The sequence below is a fragment of the Anser cygnoides genome, chromosome 5 (genome assembly GCF_040182565.1).
Source record: "Anser cygnoides isolate HZ-2024a breed goose chromosome 5, Taihu_goose_T2T_genome, whole genome shotgun sequence".
Taxonomy (NCBI): domain Eukaryota; kingdom Metazoa; phylum Chordata; class Aves; order Anseriformes; family Anatidae; genus Anser; species Anser cygnoides.
The window spans coordinates 56,453,840-56,476,521 of record NC_089877.1 but is presented as its reverse complement, the minus strand read 5'-3'; the positions used below and the strand labels follow the sequence as shown (position 1 = coordinate 56,476,521).

The 22,682-nt window shown below is 37.4% G+C and overlaps 1 protein-coding gene across 8 annotated transcripts in view; it reads left to right on the top strand.

Annotated features, from left to right (window-relative positions):
- Positions 1-22,682, top strand: part of PPP1R13B (protein phosphatase 1 regulatory subunit 13B) — a 73,093-nt gene that overhangs the window by 47,122 nt on the left and 3,289 nt on the right. For 4 of the 8 annotated variants that reach the window (XM_048069867.2, XM_048069866.2, XM_013183000.3 and 1 more), the window contains 12 exons: positions 7,482-7,583; positions 8,600-8,774; positions 9,135-9,331; positions 11,112-11,276; positions 12,038-12,218; positions 14,012-14,167; positions 16,901-17,070; positions 17,919-18,420; positions 18,910-19,676; positions 21,264-21,401; positions 21,476-21,609; positions 22,317-22,483. In XM_048069867.2, the coding sequence (XP_047925824.2) occupies positions 7,482-7,583; positions 8,600-8,774; positions 9,135-9,331; positions 11,112-11,276; positions 12,038-12,218; positions 14,012-14,167; positions 16,901-17,070; positions 17,919-18,420; positions 18,910-19,676; positions 21,264-21,401; positions 21,476-21,609; positions 22,317-22,483 (2,854 nt within the window). Of the gene's footprint in view, positions 1-2,401; positions 2,808-7,481; positions 7,584-8,599; positions 8,775-9,134; positions 9,332-11,111; positions 11,277-12,037; positions 12,219-14,011; positions 14,168-16,900; positions 17,071-17,918; positions 18,421-18,909; positions 19,677-21,263; positions 21,402-21,475; positions 21,610-22,316; positions 22,484-22,682 lie in introns of those variants that run through there. The other 4 variants (XM_013183008.3, XM_066998407.1, XM_066998409.1 and 1 more) reach the window with 4 other exon arrangements.

Here is a 22,682-nt window from a genome sequence, read left to right as displayed (position 1 = left end):
GGGGGAGCAAATTCTTGTAATCATAACCCAAAAGTAGTTGCTGTCTCTAATTCAATAATGACCTTGTGCTTTGTCTGTTTTATTTTTTTTTACCTGCTATTTCTAGCTTTTGATATGCTGGTGTTGTCCCACCCTTGATGAAGAGTTTTTTTCTTTCATGTTTATTCTGGTAGAGGGTATGATTATTTTTCCTATCGGAGACTCTTTGGGGAGTGAGGGTGTGTGTGTGTGGAGGATTCTTAAGGGAAGGCTTGTGTTTTTTTTTTTTTTTTTTTGTGTGTCGTGTGTGTGTGTTTCATTTATCTCAACATCCCATTCAGCCACAATGTACCTTACCTCTGCTAGAATCTAGAGAGGCAGCCTACCCTATGCTATAAAGCATACAAAGTGTAGCTAGGTTGTGGCTGGGGTATATGTTGCCTTATCTTTAGTATCTGCTCTGTATTGGCTTCTTAATGAAGTAATTGGTGGTTAAGAAGTAGTGGGATACGAGCAGAAAGCTTGTGGGCAGCCCTTTTGACAGCCAGCATCAGAAGCAGCCATCCTGGTGTCCAAGCTAGGACGCAGGCTGTCTCACCTGCCTGCTCACTGGTTGATTACATTTTATCTAGGTTATGCTGGATAATTGGCAAATGGAGATTTAACCTCAGAATCATCTCTGACCATGGGAAGTGTTAAAAACAGGGAGAAGGATAGACCTAAGTACTAAAAGAGTAGTAAATTAGGGAGTAAGTATAGAGGCGATGGAAGTGAGTGGTAGGAAAAAGGCTAGAAAACATGAGAAAGTTCACTGTATGTGATTCACGGCACAGGAATACATGTAGGAGAAGGTGGAGCTTGGCCAGTTTCAGGAGGCTTGAGGTACCTGAACCTACACTTTCTAGTGCAGAGCTTTGGGAAAGGAGCTGAATTGTGTGGGTGATGGGTGTGAACACCTATCTGAAGAAGAGGGAAGGAATAGATAAGGGAAGTTAATGACGTGGTGGTTCTTGCAAACCGAGGAAGAGATCTGAGGAGACACTGTACAGGAAGTAGTTGATAAATTCTTGGTCTGTTCTGGTTTTCTTTTTCAATGAATCGTTTGAATTACGGTTTACACTGGCTATTTGAGTGGTTAGGTGTTGCCAAGCCTAAATGAGATATTGCCAGTCATTGAGGTGGTCTGTGAAGCTTTTAGACAGTTGTTTTCCTTTAAAGCTGGTATTTCTGAAATCATAGGAGTCTCAGGTGTGGGTGTGGTACATGTTTTGTTATTTTCAAAGTAGCTTTCTGTTTTTCTGAATGCAAACTTAGAAAATCAAAGTATCTTTGTGTATTTCTCTGCCTTAGTGCCTGATCCATGAAATCAAACCACATCCTCATTATCACCTCTTAAAAATAATCTATTTTGAAGGTCTGTCTCCTGGCATTTTGATTTCAGTATTGACATAATTAGATTCCTCTTCTAAGATAACCTTCCAATGGGAGTAAAAACACAAAACCAATTGGAATCTGCCCCTATGGCTTATATGTTTGACTACAGTATGTTCTGCTTGTCAAGGAACTAATTTGAGTTCAGATGCAATTTTTCCTTTACTGTTGTGGGTTGTCAGTGAGTAAACCATTTCATAATAGCTCAGAAGCATGTGGACTGAGTAAAGAGAGATGGAGGAGTTTGTGACGATAGACAGAGCAGCATAGTGTGAGGACAGAAATGAAGGAGGATCAAGAAGACGAACTTTGAGTGACAAGGCTAATGCGCAGAATTCATTATTAAAGGAGGATCTCTCTCTTAATTAAATATCTAAGGTATGACTTGCTTTGAGGCTGCTTGTAAACTGGTTTCCAAAGTATTTAATTACTACTGTACCATTCATCTCACCTGTCCCAAAAATATTAATCATCAAATGGTAAAATACCAGCCTCTAGTAGGAGGCTAATGGCAGAAGCTGAAAATGCAGTTCATTACAAATTCTCTCTCATCATGACATTTTAAAGTGGCATGCTAAACAAATAAATACAATTCTCTTAGAGATTCTTCTAAATTTTGAGAAATTAGGGAATATGAGTGTAAAGTATTTTTGTTTGAAACATCTGTAATAATTCCTTAGTGCCTAATAATGCAGTGTTTGTTCAGTGGGATTTTATTTTGGAGTTCATCTGTGTGTAAATGCTTCTGTGAATCAATGAAAAGAAATTTACGGTTCAGCAAAATTGTCTCCTTTGATGTATCACCATGTAGCAAATGAATCTGTGGAATCTGGAGGAGTAGATATTTGTAGTGGCTTTTTTGGTACCTCCTTTAGGAGGCAGTTCTGTGGGAGGTAGGTTTCTCTTCCTGCAGGAGAGAGGAGGAGGTCTAGACCTTAAATGTAATAGGCTCGTGTTTGTTATGAAAGGTGAGTCACTTCGTGTATGAAATCGTTCATACTGCTTATTAGCTGTACAAACTTAAGAAACAGGGAAACCAACAACCTCATTAAAGAATTGAGAACATACCCTGATCCATTTGCCTTGCATAGCACGAGGTTCTGAAGAAAGACTGAGACGGACTTTTTCCAGTGGTGGTATTTGCATACAGATTATTCCGAGCCAACTCAACTAATATGAAATGCTCTAAGCAAATGGATTCAACTAGATCTCTGCAAGAGAAAGATTCACTAATTTTCATGGTTTATCAAAAATGCTGCTGCCCTGTTTCGGAGGCATGAAATCAGCTACAGTCTTTCTGAAAATACCTGACTTAATGTTGAAGAGGAATTCTGCTTGGTCTGTGTACTGCTTTTGCCATGTGGATGAAAAAGAACAAACTGCGAGTGAAGCTACAGGTTTAAAACTTTGTTTCTTCAGATTCTTCTTTTCTTTCCTAGGTATAATGTAGTTACTTTAAGTGGAAAGGTCATACATTGGTATTCAGGGAGGTAAACATGAAGAGATTTCTCATGGGGCACTTATAAGAATGGCTAATTATAACTGTTTTCCTATGTTCTTATTCTTTTCCCTGTATAAAAGTTTTCTAGACATTACACTTTGTAAATGGAATATTTTGCTGAAGTTAATAGCTTCTTTAAGGAGAAGCTAGTATTTATTCATCTCAATTCTTTTTATTTTGCATAATGTAAAATGATGCAGTATGTTTTTCAGGCATTGTAAGATATACTTTCAAACATGCTTACTTAAAGCAGTAAAAATTCTGAGCTTTTGGGTCAAACTACTTTACTGGTGTTACTGGTGTTTTTACAAACCAGTTTCTTATTGTGCACTGTGGGTTACATTTTTCACTTAAGAAATCCGTAACTTTTACAAAGTAAGATGGCTTCCTTACCTTGAAAAATGCATAACCCCTGTACACGTACTACTACTTGAGTCTGGGTATATTTTTTAACAAGATTTCTTAGCAATATAAACCATCTATTTCTTGGATAGCGTTAGACTGAAAAGTATTACTAGAAATAGAATGAGTTGTCAGTGTAAACTTAAACTGATAATCAAAGTAGAAAGGAGAGGAAGCATTGGGAATAACTTCCATAGCTAAAACTTGTTTCTGACTGGTTTTGAAACAGAGCATGTGTGTATTGGAAAAACACTACTGTTTTTTCCCCCTATTTTGACTTTTGAAATCAATGATCCAGAGGGTATACTTCAAACTGTTCTGAGTCCCTCTTAATACTTCCCTACAGAGTCAAACAGAGATTTAGGTGGTTCTGATGGAATACCATGCCAAAGGAAGTCAGCAGAGCCAGAACACCTCCTGGGAGCAGCACAAGTACACACAAGTTGTTTGGCCTTATTAAAGAATGTTGTGAAGGACTCATCTATCATAAGTCATGCTAGTTAAAAATAAATAAATAAATACACACTACTAAGTTCAGTCTTTTTTTTTGATTACTGTGTTCACTAACAGTGTTGAAATAAAAACCATCCAAAGTACAGATTTTTCTACCTTTTGTTTCAGTTCCATTACTCTATATAGCTGTATCCGTACATAAGTACATAATTTTGACTAACTTCTGCACCAAAAATAATTTTCATTACTGATGCCTATGAAGAGGATTTGTAATTTCCAGTAAGAATTATACTTATGCTCCATATACTATCATACAGAAAATCTTCAAAGAAGGACAGTAACTCTCTAGAAGGACAGTAACTCTCTATAATGAAATTTTAGTCTGATGTGTCTATATTGTGCATTTAAGATACAAAAACTTTTAAAGTTAGTGTTCCAAATCTGGCTTGTTTTAGTGACTGATCTTGAGATGTATTCAGTAATTATATGGAGAAACATGAAACACTAATTGGAGCTCAAGTAAAAAAAAAAAAAAAAAGGCAATCTATTTTAAAACAAATATTTTCCTTTCCTGACTGAAGCTTAAAGAATCAGTTTTGTATTATGCATTCGTTGGAGAAATGATATATAAGAAATTTGATGTAGGAATATGAAACAAAACATTCAGAATGGCTGAAATAGTTTGGTGTCAACAAGATTTTAGAGGAGAATTTTACTTTTCCTAGAGTGAAGTACAGGCATTGCAGGGGATCTTGTCAGACAAGATCACTACAGAACTGTGTTGGAAGTCACTGGGGTGGGCCCAGAAAAGTAGAGCAGCTTTCCTCTGGGATCAGGTTTGATCCGATTCAAAATCTGGTACTTGCTTGATTGGGGTGGGGATGTGTGTAGTGGGATTTTTCTTCTTATTCTCCCACTCCATAAAACTTTAAGGCAGCATTTCACTTTGTAAGCACTCATCTAACACACTTTTATTCTCAGTATATCCAAAATAATTATTTTTGGTTTTTCAGCAGTGATGTACTGTACTGGGTATAGGAAACTATGTAATTTCAGCATGGCTTACTAATAGTAATTGTCATGTAGTTTGGTGAAGATACTCCATTGTTTATTGAAGTATTACAGTGTGGCAGTCTGGCTTTTGTGTTGATCCATCACCTGACTGAATTACATGTAAAATATCTTCCAGCAGATGCTGGACTGCTGTGAACTTTCCAGCTTTTGGGCATAATTTTTCAAAGGCTGGTATTCTCTTTCAGGAAAAAAAAAAAGTGCAGTCTAAGGCTGTGGCTTTTTTTTCTTTCTTTCTTCCCCTGAGTAGCAAAGCAGATATTTGCAAGTGTCAGCTTCTGGAATTTGTCTTGTTACACTTCAATCCTTCCTGTGATTGCACAGTGGAAAAAAGGGTTGAATTGAAGTAATTTAATGTAGAGATTTAAGTTACTTATTTTTGGTGGCAAAACTATGAACGGACTGAAACAGGACATCCATTTTTGAAAATGCACAATACTCACAGATTGTCACAGGTCACAGAATTGTATGAATTTTAAATAATTTTCAAGTAATTGCCTCTGTAGCCTGATTTTTGTAAATTTGTTACTTTGAAATGCAAAAGGGTGACAAAACCCCACTAATATCTATGAGTTATTCCATTCAGGGCCTTAAACGCTTATAATTTAGACCAAAGATTTCTATTTTTATAGTAATTGCCAGCTGCCCTTGTTGTTCCTACCATGAAGCTTTTAAATAATGGGATTCTTTGTCATCTCTGTATTTGCCAGCCTTAAAGTAGAATTCCCATTTCTTTTTAGCTGTGCTAAACCTTTTTGTGTGCATTGTATATGTATAAAGCCTGTTTATATAAAAGGGAAAAAGACTGCATTAAAGCCCAAAATAGGAAGTTACTGTAGCAGTACTATTACAATCAAGTACTGATGAGAAGAAATTTGGAGAAATTGTTCTGTACTTCTGGTGCCCCACCGGTTGAACAGCTGGGGCACATCTAATAATACTGCAGCGCTGTTACCTGCACTACCACTGACGTGGAATAATGCAGGCCTGTAGCGCACACATTCTGGGCTGTCCCCTGATGCACCCTTTTTCTTCCTCCTTTGTGATCTATTGCTGTGTGGCTGACCTCTGAAGAAAGCTTTCTTCGCTACTCCACCAGAGTTCAGATTTGCCAGTTTTAAGTTTTCATCTAACTTTTTTCCCCTATGCTTTCTGGCTTTCTCTAAAGCTTGCCTTGGTAACAGAAGAGGTGTCATTGATTATAAAGATTTTTTCCCTTTTTTAAACCACAAAGATCTCTAAATGCTAGTCCACATTTCACTGACCCCGAAGTAGAACAGCAAGCCCTGCTGTGGAACAACCTTTATTTGAAAACTTCCTGCAGAGCTTCCAGCAAGATTTCTTGTCTAGGATTATTGCCATTCTTCTCAGCCTGTCAGACTGAGATCAGCAGCAAAATAAACCCTGACATCTTTACATAAAGGCCATACAGAGTTTTGTTTTGTTTTTAAGAGGGGAGAGGAGGAAGCTTTTCCGTATGACACTGGTTCTTCACCGATACAGGTGGAGTTGAGGTTGGGGTCTTGTCTCTCCATTCAGAGTTCACACAGTAATAGCTAATTAATTATCCAAAGCGGATCACCTTTACTCCACTTCACCTTGCACAGACCGTTTTTCACAGATTCTTATCTTAAATGTTCCAGTCTGTCCAGAGAAGCTGTGGGTGCCCCATCCCTGGAAGTGCCCGAGGCCAGGCTGGATGGGGCTTTGAGCAACCTGGTCTATGGGAGGTGTCCCTGCCCATGGCACGGGGTTGGAACTGGGTGGGCTTTAAGGTCCCTTCCAAACCATTGGGATTCCATGAAATTTCATGGAATAAATTCCATGAATTTCATTCTTGGTATGTGAGTCTTGGTATGTGAGCTTAATGACAACCTCTTCTAAGGGTTCTCATTTGTACTTGTCCTGCACAACATAAATAATGCTAAACAACAGAATGACAGAATCATCTAGCTTGGAAGAGACCTCCAAGATCACCTAGTCCAACCTCTGACCTAACACTACCAAGTCCTCCTCTAAACCGTATCACTAAGCTCTACATCTAAACGTCTTTTAAAGACCTCCAGGAATGGTGACTCAACCACTTCCCTGGGCAGCCCATTCCAATGCCTAACAACCCTTTCGGTAAAGCAGGTCTTCCTAATATCCAACCTAAACCTCCCCTGGCACAACTTTAGCCCATTCCCCCTCATCCTGTTAATTAAAGCTGCCAAGGTACCTACACTGAAAGTGTTAGGAAAGGAAAGAAGCTTCAGGTTCCAGTTCCTGCTTAATATACCTGCTTGCATGTTTACTAGTGTGTATGTTATATCTGCAGTAGGTGCCAATTCTACAGAACATCTTAAGAAAGGAAATTTAAATGTAGTATGAGGTCTTTTTTCTTCTCCTTGTTTTGTTTCTTAATGTTCTCCTCTTTCATCTGCTTTTCCCCTTCTTGCTTTTTCTGTCGCTGGCATGTGTGTGAGCTGTGTCCTTTGTTTATGCTTTGGTCTTCCTCCCTCTCTAATAGGTATCCATCATTTTTCCTTCCTCTAAGGACTGGGGAGGGAGTGTTAGCCTTCCTCTGACAAGTAGGGATCTAGCTTCTAACATCAGAGCATTCCACGTACATCACCACATTGACGTAACGTTTTGTTGTCTCCAGGTTGGGAATCCACGTGTTGAGCTCACTCTCTCCGAGCTTCAAGATATGGCTGCCCGACAACAGCAGCAGATTGAAAATCAGCAGCAAATGTTGGTTGCTAAGGTAATAATTAGCAGCAAACAAAATATAGGGATTGTAGTAAATACAAGCTTCTGTCAGTGTCTGCAAACGTGAGTTTTTTGGGGTACAGATAAATGCACCCAAGTCACTTTAAATAAGCTTAAGTGGTTAAATAAGCAACAGTTGTGTGTCATTATAAAAATGTTGCTAGGTTTTGTCTCTTTTGTGAGGCCCACTTCATTATCTGTAATAGACCACCCACGACTCTACATTCATACTTACTATCTCATTCACTTCAATATAATAACAGTGATGTGAGATGAGAATGTGCCCATTTCAAATATATTCATGTATTACATTTCTGAAGTCTGAGGTGTGACAATCGAAATAGATTTTCAGAGTGGGGAGTGGGTTTAATGTTTTTGACATTGTTCTCGGTGTTACAGAATACAGTACACATGGGATGCTTGGAGTACAGCACAGTGTCTTTACAAGGAATAAACCGAACAATTCTGTTCTTTTTTTGATGGAAATAACATAGAAAAAATAAATATTTTCACTGTGCGTGCACCAGGAGGATTGGTATTAAGAACTGGAACATTATCTTCTAGTAGGCCGGCTTGTTTAAACGTTCTGTTGGGAGTACTTTGTGTTCACTGAGAAGCTTGATAGCAGTGTTGGAAGTTCATTTTGCAATGGCAGGAAAAGTGTTAATAGCAGCAGAAGCCAAATGCCAGAAGCTTTACTGATGTGTTTGATTCTTCAGGCTATACATGGTTTCACACATATACATAAAATTGATGTTTGGTCTAAAACTTTTGAATTTCTTAACATAAATTTAACAAATTTGTTTTAAAGAGGTAATCTTTTTCCTCAGGAGGACTGATGCATGTTTTAACTAGATACAACTTTTTCTGATTGCTGGAAAGAAAATAAGCCAAACCAACCCCAAAATAAACAAAACCAAAAACTAGTGATCATAGAAATAGGTTTTACTAAATCAACTTTTTTCTACAAATAAGAGTGTAACAAGTACCTTTTGTCTTTTATTTTGTTAGGAACAACGTTTGCGTTACCTGAAGCAGCAAGAACGTCGTCAGCAGCAGTCTGTTTCAGAGAGTGAAAAGCTTCAGAAACTTAAAGAACGTGTTGAAACCCAGGAGACAAAGTTGAAAAAAATCCGTGCCATGAGAGGACAAGTGGATTATAGCAAGATCATGAATGGCAATTTGTGTATGTGGAATTTCTAAACATACTATTCAATTTTATTTGCTGTTCACTGTATATCTGGCAAATGTCATACACTGTAACAGGATTTCACATAGAATGTTTATTTGTCATACAATGGTTGACATAAATTTCTAGGAAATTTATACATGATGTAATTTCTTATCTGTTTTATAAAGTCATAATAAGTAATCAGAGTATTTGTAGTTAACGTTAGCAATTCCTGACACATTATAAGTATTTTATTATGTGTATGAATACACCAGGTTTAAAACTAGTATGTTGTACTTAGCAATATCCATAGAATTAAAAATTAACAATCTCTCCTGTACTTGTTTTTTATTATTGTTATCTTGTTAATTTTAGCAACTGAAATTGAGCATATAAGCGCCATGTTCCAGGAAAAGCAGCAGGAGCTACAGGCTGCAGTATTAAAAGTGGATCAACTTACTCAACAACTGGAAGACTTAAGGAAAGGGAAGCTGAATGGGTTTCAGTCTTACAATGGACAAGTAACAGGACCTGCAGCAGTAGAATTAAAAAAATTGTATCAAGAGCTACAGGTAAGTAATTGAGAAATACAGTTTAAATGACAGTTGAAATAAGTCATATTACTGCCCTTATGGGTAGACATTTCCTTCTGTGATCTCATAAAATTGGAGTATCAGAATGTTAATGCATAAGGTCCTAGCAAGCATCCTCTTAAAACAGGATTTCATTAGCTTTCAAAACTACTGCTGCTGCTGCTCATACACATAATGAGGCAAAGCGTGAAAGCATTCTGAAGGGCATTTCTGAGCAGTATTGAAGATACTGAATTTGTACGAAGTACTTGTTTTAATCTCTCTCCAAAATAAAATTTCATTTCAGTGCTTTTCTGCTTTGCAAAAAAGTGGATATAGCACACCGACTTAGATTTTTGTCTTAGCCTAGAGACATGACTGCGCAGCAAATAAGAGTAACTTTAAAATATATTGTGGAAATATAGCTATAATGAGTATGTAAATAAACAAAAACACATAAGAATTATAATTTTGATGATTTTCTTTAAATGTTAAGCTGCACTATATTCACTGCACTATTCAGTACACTATACAGCATACTACTATAGCTACACTATATTCACATTATTCACTGTACCACTATCCTACGTCTTCATCCAAAAATATTGGTACATCTGAAGAGTAGTTTTCACATCAGTAATTAACTATCCCATTCACATTGGAATTTTGTCCAGTTTTACAATTTAAAGTTACAGTATGCTTAAGAATACTTAATGTGTCAGTGTGTCAGGATTGGAGGGCTTTTTTTCAGTTTGCTCGTACTTTCCTGTGATTGAGGCAACGGGTCTAACGTGTACTTAGTATTTCAAAATAATTTTAAATTTCAAGATTAGTCCCACTTTTTTCTTTGTGTGAGTAAATATAATGTACCAATTAATCCATGACTAATTAGGAATATGGGTCCTTTTTTCACCTTTCCATTTATACAAGGCATATCTGCCTTCCAAGCATTTCTAAATACAAAGATGCTCAGTGGATTAAGGTTTCTTTCTTGTGCTTCACAATGATCCCATACACGTTTATCAAGACTTAAATTTGCGTCAGGTTTGTTTTTTTTTTTGCATGCAACAGTTGCCATGAAAAGTGGAATATTGGGACAATACAGTTAGAATTATTGAAGGTATGAAAAAATGCCAATGGGAAAGCAAGAGAGAGAAAAAAAAAGGATGTCATAGTTGATTTAAACTATAAAGGTAATCAGTCTCCTAATTTACTGGAAACCTGCTGTGAAGGCTTCAGTTTAATCCTCATGCAGAGAGAAAAACTGGTATCCAGACCATGCCCTAGCAGTTCAGTTAACTTCCCATCCAGGCATCAAGAAGTTATGTGTGGAACTGGAAACAGAATTAAGAGCATAATTTCTTGTACAAGTTTGATATCACTTAGTATTATTTAGTTTCCATGATATTCAAACTTCCATTGGGGTTAAATGTAACTTTTAACAGGTATTTTCTAGGACTTAATATTTCATTGTGGAACTGATTTATGAAATTTATTTTTGCCTAATTCTTTAATCCAGTTGGTATAAATGGGATGCATGCTACATGTTTACGGGGTGCCCAATAGCCTAGTAAAAGATAGCATGTCCTAATGTTTTCTTTTAACAGTTGTTCATGGTAATTTGACAGGCTGTGTGGAAGCATAAAATCAGATGTCAGAACATGGCTGATCCATGTTGCCTCAGGTTTTTTTTTAACAACATGTTAAAAACAACCTTGGCCAAGACAAAATGAAGTAACTATCCTAACAAGTGCTGCTTTTTATTTTTTTCTTCTTTCAGATTCGGAACAGGCTTAATCAGGAGCAGAACTCCAAGCTTCAGCAGCAGAAAGAACTCTTAAACAAACGTAATATGGAGGTGGCCATGATGGACAAGCGAATCAATGAGCTGCGTGAACGACTATACAAGAAAAAAGTTGAGGCACGTCAAAAAGAAAACATTCCTGTAAGATAAACTATTCAAAGGGCCACACTTGAGTTTATCAACAGCCTATTAAAACTACGTAGAATGTCACTTTATTCCCAGCTGAGTAGTACAGTTACATTTAAAGAACCCATTTTAAAAGTAGTAGACTTCTTAAAACTATTTTAATTTTTTTCATAGATAACAGAAAACTGCTGCTTTTTTTTCTGTGTGGTACAGACCATACTGGATTAAAATTTGTAGTATAGATTTGTAGGAAGTTTGATCATGGGCTGTTTTTCAGAGCATAAAAACATCAAAAAGGTAGGTTTTTTGTTTGTTTTTCCCTGGAACAGAAAAAATGATAAAAATGTAATAAAGGGTCTGATAAAATTAGCTGATAGTTGTCTGGGACTTTGACTAGAAATCAGTAGACCTTTTGTCTGAGGACTAGAGAGATCACTTATGGATTCCCCTATGTATTCCTAGCTGGAAGTGTTGATTTCAATAAATACATTTATTTATTTATACAAAAGGTACATTGAAAAGAAACCTTACGCAGTAAAAGTTTTCTTCATGAAAAGTATGTGCTGTGGCTGAGAAATTTAATTTTTGAGGTGTTAGTTTTAAGGAAAAAAAAATTGTCTTTCTAATTCTTTTTTTTGCATAATATGGAGTATGGTAATTTGTTAAAGTGAATTAGCTACAGTGCATGGTTCCAGATAATTAAATTCAGACCTCGTTTTCATGCACAAATGCCTAGATTAAATGGAAATTCACGATTCAATTTGTCTGATTTTTAGTTGAATCGTATTAATGGAACTTCATCACCCCAGTCATCTTTGAGTGCTTCAGGACGGGTGGCAGCTGTAGGACCTTACATCCAAGTTCCAAGTGCTGGCACTTACGCTGTACCAGTAGATCCAGTTAAACCACAGTCTCTCACCATTGCTTCTAGCTCAACACATGGGAGATCAAAATCTGGTAAGCACCTAAGTGTGATGATTGTTAATATGTATTATTTGGAAAGGAGTAATAAGAAAAGGAGTAATCTTAAGAGATCCTGTGTCGAGATAATTTCTGTAGCAGAAAAGGCAAGTTTTTAGATGTGTTCAACACTGTTCTGTTCACTGGACACTACTTATTTGGTATGAGACATTTTTACCTCTTTCCCATGAGTTTTTCTCAAGAGGTAGAGTATGTTTTCTTTGTGATTATACTGGGTGGTAAAACACTAAAAGGAGCACATGTTCCTTTACAGATTCTGTGAATTAACTGTTCTGCCTTAATAGCTTTTCGATTAGTTCGTGTGTTTGAATATAATAACGAAATCAGCTTTGTGGCAAACAACATTATAAACAACTATTCATAGTATATGCACAGCAAACCAAAACTAGTGAACTAGTAAAAATAATACTACTACTCAGAAGGAGACTAAGTAGGAGAATGCAATAAAACTATGGGAAGCTTTTGCTCCTGCAGAGATGCGAGTATTCGTGGTTCTTGAAGTGTTTCTGAAGTGGCGTAACCTTAGCATTGATGGTGTTTACTTCTATCTGCCTTCATTAGTGAAGGAGCTGCCCCTCTAGAGTATTCTCCGTAACTGAAATCGGTTCCCATGTTTCCCAAAATTAATAATTTTATCTATATTGTAAATAGAAGACACTTTTTAAAATTTACATTGGAGACTGACAGAAGCAAGTCATGATACTTGTGCATTAAGTTTTCATTTTGGCACAGCTCACTTGTGTGCTCACATCTTAGCAAAATCAGAGTTCTTAATAAGTGGCTAGCTTAACATGAATAATACAAATAGATATTTATTGATTTATAAATACAAATACATGTGCATAATAAAAATAAAAAATGCACGGTCCAATCAGTCTAACCACAGGACTTGATTCGGCACGATCTTCTAGGAGAGACCTAGAAATGAGATAAGGGATGACTGTTAGACCAAAGCTTCTGCAATATTCACATGCATTCCAGTATTTAAAACTGGATACGCCAGCAAAGCTTGCAACATCCTTCCAAACAGGGAGGAAAAGATTGAAGGAAAGACCATCAGAACCTCTGTACGCTTGTAGGAAAGAAAACAGGAATGTCCCCCCCCCAAAAATCCCAAGGTCAGGAAGTGAAAGTAAACAACAACAGAACTTTAAACAAACAAACAAAAAAAGCCCACAGTATTTTCCAATGATATTAGTGATCTAACAATATCTTTAGTTTGATGCAAAGGCTATAGAAACCCAATCACTGTTTTTATAGAAAAATTTAAGAATGTGGAAGGATTTAATTGTGGGGTGAAATGACAGATTTGCAGCAGTTTTAGATTTGAATGTGTGGATTCTTCTTCAATGTATGGGGCAGTTCATAACTTTTAAGTTCACAAATCAGAAATAATTCCCTGTTTTATAAATCTTAACCTTACTAGAAACACATACATACTTCTGGACCAAACTCACAAGGTTTTAAGATCTACGAATGAGAGCTCTTTGATTTTTATAAAAGTTCTTACTCTACCTTAGGACTGACTTTGTATTTATTACTTTGAACATACTTGAAGAAAGTCCAGTAAGATAGATTTATTTTAGGAGAATTTTATATGCTCCCTGGAAGAAATAAAAATGGGATTTTTTTTCAACTGTCATGCTTTTGTTTCTCATTATCTGCGTGTTCCTGTTCTAATTTCTCCATTGTCATTGTTTTAATTTTTCCACCACTTTTTTTTTCTTTCTTTTTCTGTGTAACTGGATCTGCCTTGGTGTGTCCCGTAGAAACAGACTGGGGGTGTGTGAAAAAATCTCCAGACACCTGGAAGGTTTCTGATTTAGACATAATAGTGGATCCTATTCTGTCACCTCCCACTTCTCTTCAGTCTGCTGTTCACAATGTCATCCGTCTGGCACCTACTCTCTTTGACACCCAGCACTGTGAGTCCGTAGAAGATACTTGGCTAGCTAAGAACTCAGTTTTTAATATGGTCATCTGAGCTCTTGCATACAGATGCATATTAAACAGCATCTTTAGAACTTGTGTTGGGGGCTGGTATGTAGTAGATGCTGTTGAGATGTAAAATTGTTTAGAAGTTGCTTTTCACATTTGAAGTAAATGGATTTGCAGCAAATTCATCCTTAGAGTACTGCAATAGCATTCTAGGGATGGATTTTCTTCATTAAAAAAAATTGAGAAGAGTCATTAGAAAATTTGTGGTAATCACCAAAGGATGTTTTAGTGTATCTCAGAGTAGATAGATATAATATATACACGTTTAGCTTGAGTTATTTTGTGTGAAAGTTTGAGACTTTGTGTTGCACTCGCCCCAGAGGTGGGATAAAAGCTCACCTTGTGCAAGTCAATAGCAAAAATATTGCTGACCTCAATAGCACAAAAACAATATACTTGGCTTACACTTTAGTTGCTGTAGCAAGTGTCATGGATCCAGACCTGCAATAGTCTTTAGGTAAAATCAGAGAAAACGCACAGGAACTTGTGTCTATGTCACTGTCTTATTTATGTAAATACAAATCTGGCTGGTGGGAGTTGAAATGCATTGGGTGTTGGGTAGTCTTACAGGCAGGTAGACGAGGGTACATTTGGAAGAGAAAATGAATCCAGCTGGTTGAAACGGCTGTGGGGTGGCTGAGAGTCAAACCAAAGACAGAAGGGAGATGCTGCTTGGTTGCCTCCTCTGAGCACTTGGTGCCATACGCTGCCGTTGGAGATTGCAACAGCAGCTTAGTTAAGTGCATGAGATCCACCTTGGGTTGTGAGAGAGTGTATGAAAGGTGTGCTCATACAAAGTGCATGACAGTTGCCAGTCTGCCAGACTGTAATATAAAGGACATGAAGACGGGAGCACTCTGTTACGAACACTCTGTTACATAAGTAGAATGAAACACAAGTTAAGAGGAGAGAGGGTCTGGATTTACTTCCAGTCTGTTACCTCAGAATTCAGATCATGCTACATACTTTATGCTCAGTGTAAAAATAAAGACGTGTTCATCCTGTTTAAATGACCTACCACAAAAACAGTCTTGCTCCAAAGTAATTCTTTCTCATGATTCAAATGCAGCTGATTTTAATTTAAAAGGTTAATACAATACTGTGTATGGAATTCCAAGGAATAGTCTGCATATATAGTTAAAATAGTAGGATACCTCCTATAGGTATATCTTTTATATACCTCATATAAGGTATAGCTTTTATTTTTTGCTCATTTAAAAGTAAGCGATATGATCTGAACAAAGCTCATCGAAGTATTTACAAGCAATAGAATGAATTTGCACTCATGTAGTGAAAACATTGGGTGGCGATTGTCCAGAAATCTTCAGGTTGTCATTTTGGTGGGGGGGAAGAAAAGGGATACTCAGTAAAAAGGATAAAGCTCGTGTAGAAAGTAGTGGGGAAGTTAAATTCAATGTAATTAAAATATTTCTATGCATCTTGTTCTTAGATTGTCATCTATACTAGACAGAGGATGGCACAGAATCCCAGAAATAGTCTTGCTGATTCTATTTTCTAGGGGCTTAAGAGTGAAACGAAACAAGAAACGTTGCCATTAAATGCCTGGGTTTCATTTGATCTTATTTTTTTACTATGGGCTTTTGCTGTGGGTTTACTATGGGGTTTTACTATGAGGTCCAGAAATCTCAGTTAATCTCCCACCCCCATATAGTTGCCATTGTCTAGTAAAGTGTTACGTGTCATCTTTACTAAATGCTCCACTAAGTTAACTGCAGGCGATAGGGAAGGAGAAATGATCTCTCGTCACCTTATTAGAGACATCTAAAGCTTAATCTGTCAAAGGCAGACTTAAGCCCTAGAATCTAGCCAAGGATCTGAAAAACAGATCTAATTATAAGGCGATGTAAACTCTCTCACTTACTTGGGGAACAGAAAGTAAATAGTCTGCAGTTAATAAAATAACGTATCAAAGCATCTAGGATTTGTTAAGGATTTGTTGCCTTAGTTTACATGCAGCTGTGCATGATTTTTTTTCATGCAATGAAGATAAAAGTCCATGACTTGTATTTTGGCATTGTGACTTCTTGTTGTCAGCTGACTTCATACGTTTCTTTAAAATTAAATCTCTGAGGCAATGCTGATCAGGTGAGTATGTAGAGGAAAAAACAAAAGGTAAGTTAAGAGCCACGTCCAGTAAAGGAATGTAGGCTTTTGTTCTACCACATTCTTAAAATGAGTTTTTACTTCCTGTTATGAGTCAATGAACCCACTAACAATAGTTTAAATTTAGAATAAGTCCACACGGAGACGTAGATTTAACGTGTGTCATAATTTGACAGTGTTCCTGGAGAGTACCAAAGGAAATACGTTTAAGTGTTTCTGTAAATACTTCTTTTCTGAACTTAACTGTGCCTTTTAATAGTAAAATGTGCAACACTCGAAGCAAAATTTTAACAATCTTTTTTTCTATAGGAATTTTTGGTACAATTCAAATGTCAAAGGCTAACGGACAGCATGTTATATATACAGTGATTGGGTTTTGGGTATTGATTTCTGAATCAAACATTATAGCGCTTCATCTGATTTCTGGAATCAAATTAATCCTGTTGTAATCTAACCTGTTCCATTTCACGTGTTGTTTTGCTTGTTTACAATGGTGGTATGGATTATTTTAAATAGTGTTTTCATCTGTTTTCAAGCTAATGATGGAAATTGGCCAATACTTAAGCAGAGCTCAGCCCCTGTGGTAAAACCCCCTCAGATCTCCAACACAGACTGGAAAGAATCAAGCATGGACACTGCTTTAAAACAAGGAACTATATCCAGCCAACCTTTGCCAACTTCAGTATTAGGAAGTACTGATAAGCTGGTGGGTTTACTCTGTGGTGCATTTTTAGATCTGTTTTGCTGAAATTATGAACCTTTGGCTTCCACAGCCAAACTTGCTTCAGATATCTACACTTTTTCCATTTCTCTGCTTATAATTATTTAAAATGTCACAAGTGAAATTACCTTTGTATCCCCTCCCCCCTTTTCCTTTGCGTTCTTAGAACATTGCAATTGATGGATTTTTTTTTCAGCTTAAGTAGTTTGTTGATAGAACTTTTTGTTCTTTTACATATCCGGTTTCCCCTTTTCTCCCCATTTGTTTGTCCTTATCTTCCCCACCTTCCTATTTTTCCAATTCACATCTTTGTTACTGTTTTTCCTTGGTGTAAATTACTACTTTTCAACATGCTTTTTCTCTTGGAAAAAAACTTAAAACTTTAAAAAAAAAAATCCTTCAGTGAGTCCGTTGGTGGTGTCTGTCTGCACTGTTGTTCTTGTACTTTATGAATTCTTTAACACTGTAATCTTTAAAGAATAAGGACCTTGTCTTTAAGTTGCATAGTGTGATAGCAGTGACAGTTTACCAAAACATTGTCAATTATCAAATAGATACTGAGGTCCAGAACCTAGAACTGGTCATTAAGGCTTTGAAAGTACTCAAGTAGTTCTGCCTTCATATTCATGTATTATAACTGAAGATGCCTTTAAACGGTAGGTCTTGGTGGTAAATTCAGGTAGAATTGTGTAGTGGTTAAAGATGACAGATTACTTACACTGACTCCTTCATTGTTACACCGGATTATTAGTCTGTTTTGTTGAATGAAGAATATTCTTGCTCTCAAGTATTTTATTTAATGAGGTGTTATACTTTTTTTTGTTCTTACGTAGGGTCTTGACCTGGGGAAAGTGCCACCAACAATTCCTGGTGTAAGCAAGCAGTTACCTCAAAACTATGGGACCTATCCAAGCCCGGTTCCCTTAGGAACAGGTTCTACAAATTCTCTAGAAAGAAGGAAGGATGGCAGCCTGCCCAGACCCGGAACGAGTATAACAAATCGGCAAAGACCTGTTCCGCTTCCGCCGCCAAGCAACGTGCATCAACCCAGCTCTTCGCAGCAGATTCAGCAGCGGATTTCTGTACCTCCCAGCCCCACGTATCAGCCTTCTGGCCCCCCCTTGTTCCCAGGAGGAGACGGCAGGCCAGAACTGCCTTTAACTGTGGCCATCAGACCTTTTCTAGCTGATAAAGGATCAAGACCTCAGTCTCCCAGAAAAGGGCCACAGACAGTGAACTCCAGTTCCATCTACTCAATGTATCTTCAACAAGCAACACCACCAAAGAATTATCAGCAAGCTGTATATAATACCTTAAATAAGTCAGTAAAAGCAGGTAGAATATACATTGCTTTATTTTTTTTGTCCTTTGAAATAGACAATTGAAATCTATTTATTCGGCTTAGTTTACTTTACGTATCAGTTTACATCTTGTTTGAGAAGCCTCTCTAAATCTGTGAGAAAAGTTTTGTTTGTTTGCTTTTTTGTATGTAGTATAGCAGCAGAGTGATCCCATTTCTCTTGGGGGTGATAATAAGCATATGTTCAGTTGCCTTTTATTTAAAACAAGATAGGAATAGAACAATACAGTCTGGATGCTCCATCTATGCTTTATAAATAAGTTGAAAAAAATCGTGTATAGCGAGTTGGTGGTTGCCATCACCAACAGGTGAGTATTTATTTTTGTTTTGATGGATTCCAACATAATTATTTTCTGTACTAGTGTAAAACAAGTAGCAACAAAGACATACGGTTTATTTGCAAATATTTTTTTTACATAATTTGAGAATAAATCTTCACTGTTTTCCATTGTTTTTTCCTACAGTTTATGGAAAGCCTGTCTTACAATCTGGTTCAACTTCGCCCTCACCACTGCCATTCCTTCATGGTTCTTTGCCTGCCCAGACTCCTTCACAGCCACAGTCTCAGCCTCAGACTGAGGTCTCTGAAAAAGATCAAGAGCTGGAAAACGCTCCACCACCCAGTGAAAACAGCAATGTGGAAAACATTCCTCGTCCTCTCAGTCCTACAAAGCTCACACCTATTGTGCACTCACCCCTGCGGTATCAAAGTGATGCTGACCTGGAAGCTCTGAGGAGAAAATTGGCCAATGCTCCTCGGCCCTTAAAGAAGCGTAGTTCTATCACTGAACCAGAAGGCCCAAGTGGACCAAATATACAAAAATTGTTGTATCAGCGCTTTAATACTCTTGCTGGAGGAATAGAAAGTGCTCCTTTCTATCAGCCAAGCAATCCCCAGGACTTCATAGGCATCCTAGCAGATGTTGATAATGGTAACACCAGTACCAATGGCAATATTGAGGAACCCATCTCTGTGCAACCTACAGTTCCTGTTCCTGATGAGCCACCCCCTTCATCAGATGCCAATGATAATGAATTGCCTTCTCCTGCTACTGAGGAACTGATCAGCACTGAAACCACAAATCAAACACCTGAGACAACTGAAGACAACAACAACAATCTTGCTATAGTTCCTTCTACTGAAGAGTCGTCCAGTCCCACGCCTGAGGTCAGTTCTCCAGTAGAAGAGGAAGTTCCTTTGCAACCTGCTCTTCCTCCTCCAATCCCTCCAGTAAGTAACTGAAAGACAGATTTTGAACTACAGAATTAGCTGTGTGTTAAGCTTACGCTCTTCCAGTTATGCTTAAGGTTAAATGGCATGCTCGCATTTCAGGTTTTGATACTAAAATTAAAAAAAAGTGACTCCAAGGAATAATCTGATGGAATAGTTTCTTTACTAGTGGAGCTGTTTAATAATGAAAACAGACACAGGCAACAGGAGGTTGTGTATGTAATTGTAAATGTAGAACTTCGTTTGGGATATACTGTTGTCATAGAGCTAATTCTGGTATCTGAGATAACATGAAAAATAAATCTTCATTTCGTCAGGGCTACAAAGTTAACTGTTTATATGAACCTATAAGTTGCAGTGGAGATTTTAAATTTGCATACAGGCTGAAAAGCTGTTCTGGGAGAAATGCATTCCTTTTCCCCCCGCTCAGTAGAGAGAGGTGAGACCAAGGCTGACAAATCTAACAAACACAGCTGACTTGTTTTAGCAGAAGTCTTTTTCTAATGGATTTGTTTCAATTTGAATTGCTTTCCAAGTTCCTCTTCCAGTACCAAAATCTTTTAAATACTAGTTGCCTCTGTCAATACCAAAATCCACAGCATATGGAGAATTGAAGGTGGGGAGCAAAATGAATTTTATTCTTAGTTGTTAACATGACTCACTTTAACACTGATTTCAAAACATATCTCCACTTCTTGACTCACCTAGATTTATCACAGATTCTTTAGCAAAAACCTCGCATTCCTCTTACAACTTGACTGCACTGTGCACAGGGCTTCTTGTGTGTGCTTTCCAGGAGGACAAGTGAACCAGGATACTTCTGGAAGAATGGAGTATGTTAGCAACAGATATTACTCATACGTTGGGAGGCTTATTTTCCAAACTGAAATAGCCATGCTAAACAGGGGCGTAAATGAGAACAGGTCTTGTGATGCTACAGACTAAACGCATTCTGTAAAGCTCTAATTAACAGTAGATTTTATTTTTCTGGAAAGTGGCAAAGACACATGAATGATGCAGAATATTCTCAAACATATTTAAATGTGCTTTGGATCTTGAGGATGTTTCTTCTGATTACACCATCTAGAATGTGGCATAAAATAAATAGCTTTATGGACTTTTTCTCACAAGTCTTCTTGCTACTGACCTACGGCTGACAATTTCGCTAATTCAAGGCAGAAATTCCCCTGATTAGAAACCGATTCTCATGTTTAATTGTCATGCTTTCTAGTCTGAGCTAAAGTTTTGACACTGTCTCAGGCCATCTACCAGAGGTGTATTCAGCTCACATTATACACAACTAAGATTGTGGTGCTCAAAAGCCACTGCCTCAATACTTCTGTCCCTTGTACTTGTTACCTTTAAATAGGAGCCTCTAGATTATATCAGCATGCTCTTTCAGTTTAAACTGAGTAAGTTATAGTAAGATATTGAGTATTTTATTAATGGACTGTAATAGAAGTGTTTTCATAGTTCTTACGGCCATCCAAGGAGGATAGGATTCCTCATCTACATAAAAAGTAACTGAACGGTTCGTAACACCTCTGCAACCTGAAGTAACGCCTTTAAACCTTCATTTCCACCCAGACCAAACGTACCAACCTGAAGAAACCTAACTCGGAAAGAACAGGCCATGGTTTGCGAGTGAAGTTCAATCCATTGGCTCTTCTCCTAGATGCTTCTTTGGAGGGAGAATTTGATCTTGTACAAAGAATCATATATGAGGTGAGCTTCTAAGCAAAGGCAACTTCTTTTGAATATTCAAAAAAAAGTGCTGAACTCCTTTGTTTTTTCAATAGGTTGATGATCCCAGCAAGCCCAATGATGAAGGAATTACGCCTTTGCATAACGCAGTGTGTGCTGGTCATCATCACATTGTGAAGTTCCTCCTCGATTTTGGGGTAAATGTAAATGCAGCAGATAGTGATGGGTGGTAAGTAACCAGATTTTTAACTTAGCATCTAGAAAAACACTATTTTGATGCAAATCCAAAACTTAATGGAGACCCCTTCGAGGAACAATTTCCTTCCCCTTTTCTCCCAGCAAATGAGCACTTTCTGATCTCTAGGATGGTGACAAACTCAAATGCAGAGCTCCAGTATATTTAACCCATGTGCGAGCACCCCTGAATCGTAAATTGCACTATATTTTTGTTTTTACCTTATTGGTGCATTTCATGTTTACATGCTGAAGTAATTTAAATAATGAGTGACACAAGTTTGTTTAAGCTTAATTTTCAAGTAACTCATCCACAGATTTTGTGTTTCTGAAGAATAGGTCTAGCCTTACAAGTAGATGTAGCACTTGTAAAGAGTATGGAGATAGGAAATGATGCTATGCTGAGCAGTTTTATTTCCTCATATTGAAAAATACCCTTTTATGTCCAACAGTCCTGCAAGCTATGAAAATTGCTATTTTTGTTAACATCTATTTTAAAATGTTTGGCTTTACTGGAGTCAGGTAAGTGCCGGAATCCACTCCAGGTTGTTCAGCAGGTGTAGAGCAATGCATATATACACTATAATCATAAAGAACAACTGCCTTTAAAAACAGACGGACTAAATGCGCTATTGGAAGACAAACGAGTTAGGATTCTTGAAACTTTATTTTTTTGATGCCGACACATTTGCTTTATTTCAGGACACCTTTGCATTGTGCTGCTTCTTGCAATAGTGTTCATCTCTGTAAACTACTGGTTGAATCAGGGGCAGCTATTTTTGCTTCAACTATAAGTGATATAGAAACTGCTGCAGATAAGTGTGAAGAGATGGAAGAAGGTTATATTCAGTGTTCCCAGTTCTTGTACGGTAAGCTGTGATCAGACTTTACCAACTTGCTTTTAGCCTTTGTAAAATTCCTCCCTTTCCTGTTTCTCTGTCTGAAACATCTGCTTAGGCCCCAGACTTGAGAATATTGCCCTGCCTGTGTTTTTTCAAATGCTAAAAAAAAGAAGTCTTCTGGTTATTATCTTGCTTACGTAAGTCCTTGCCTGCTTTGCTCACAGGC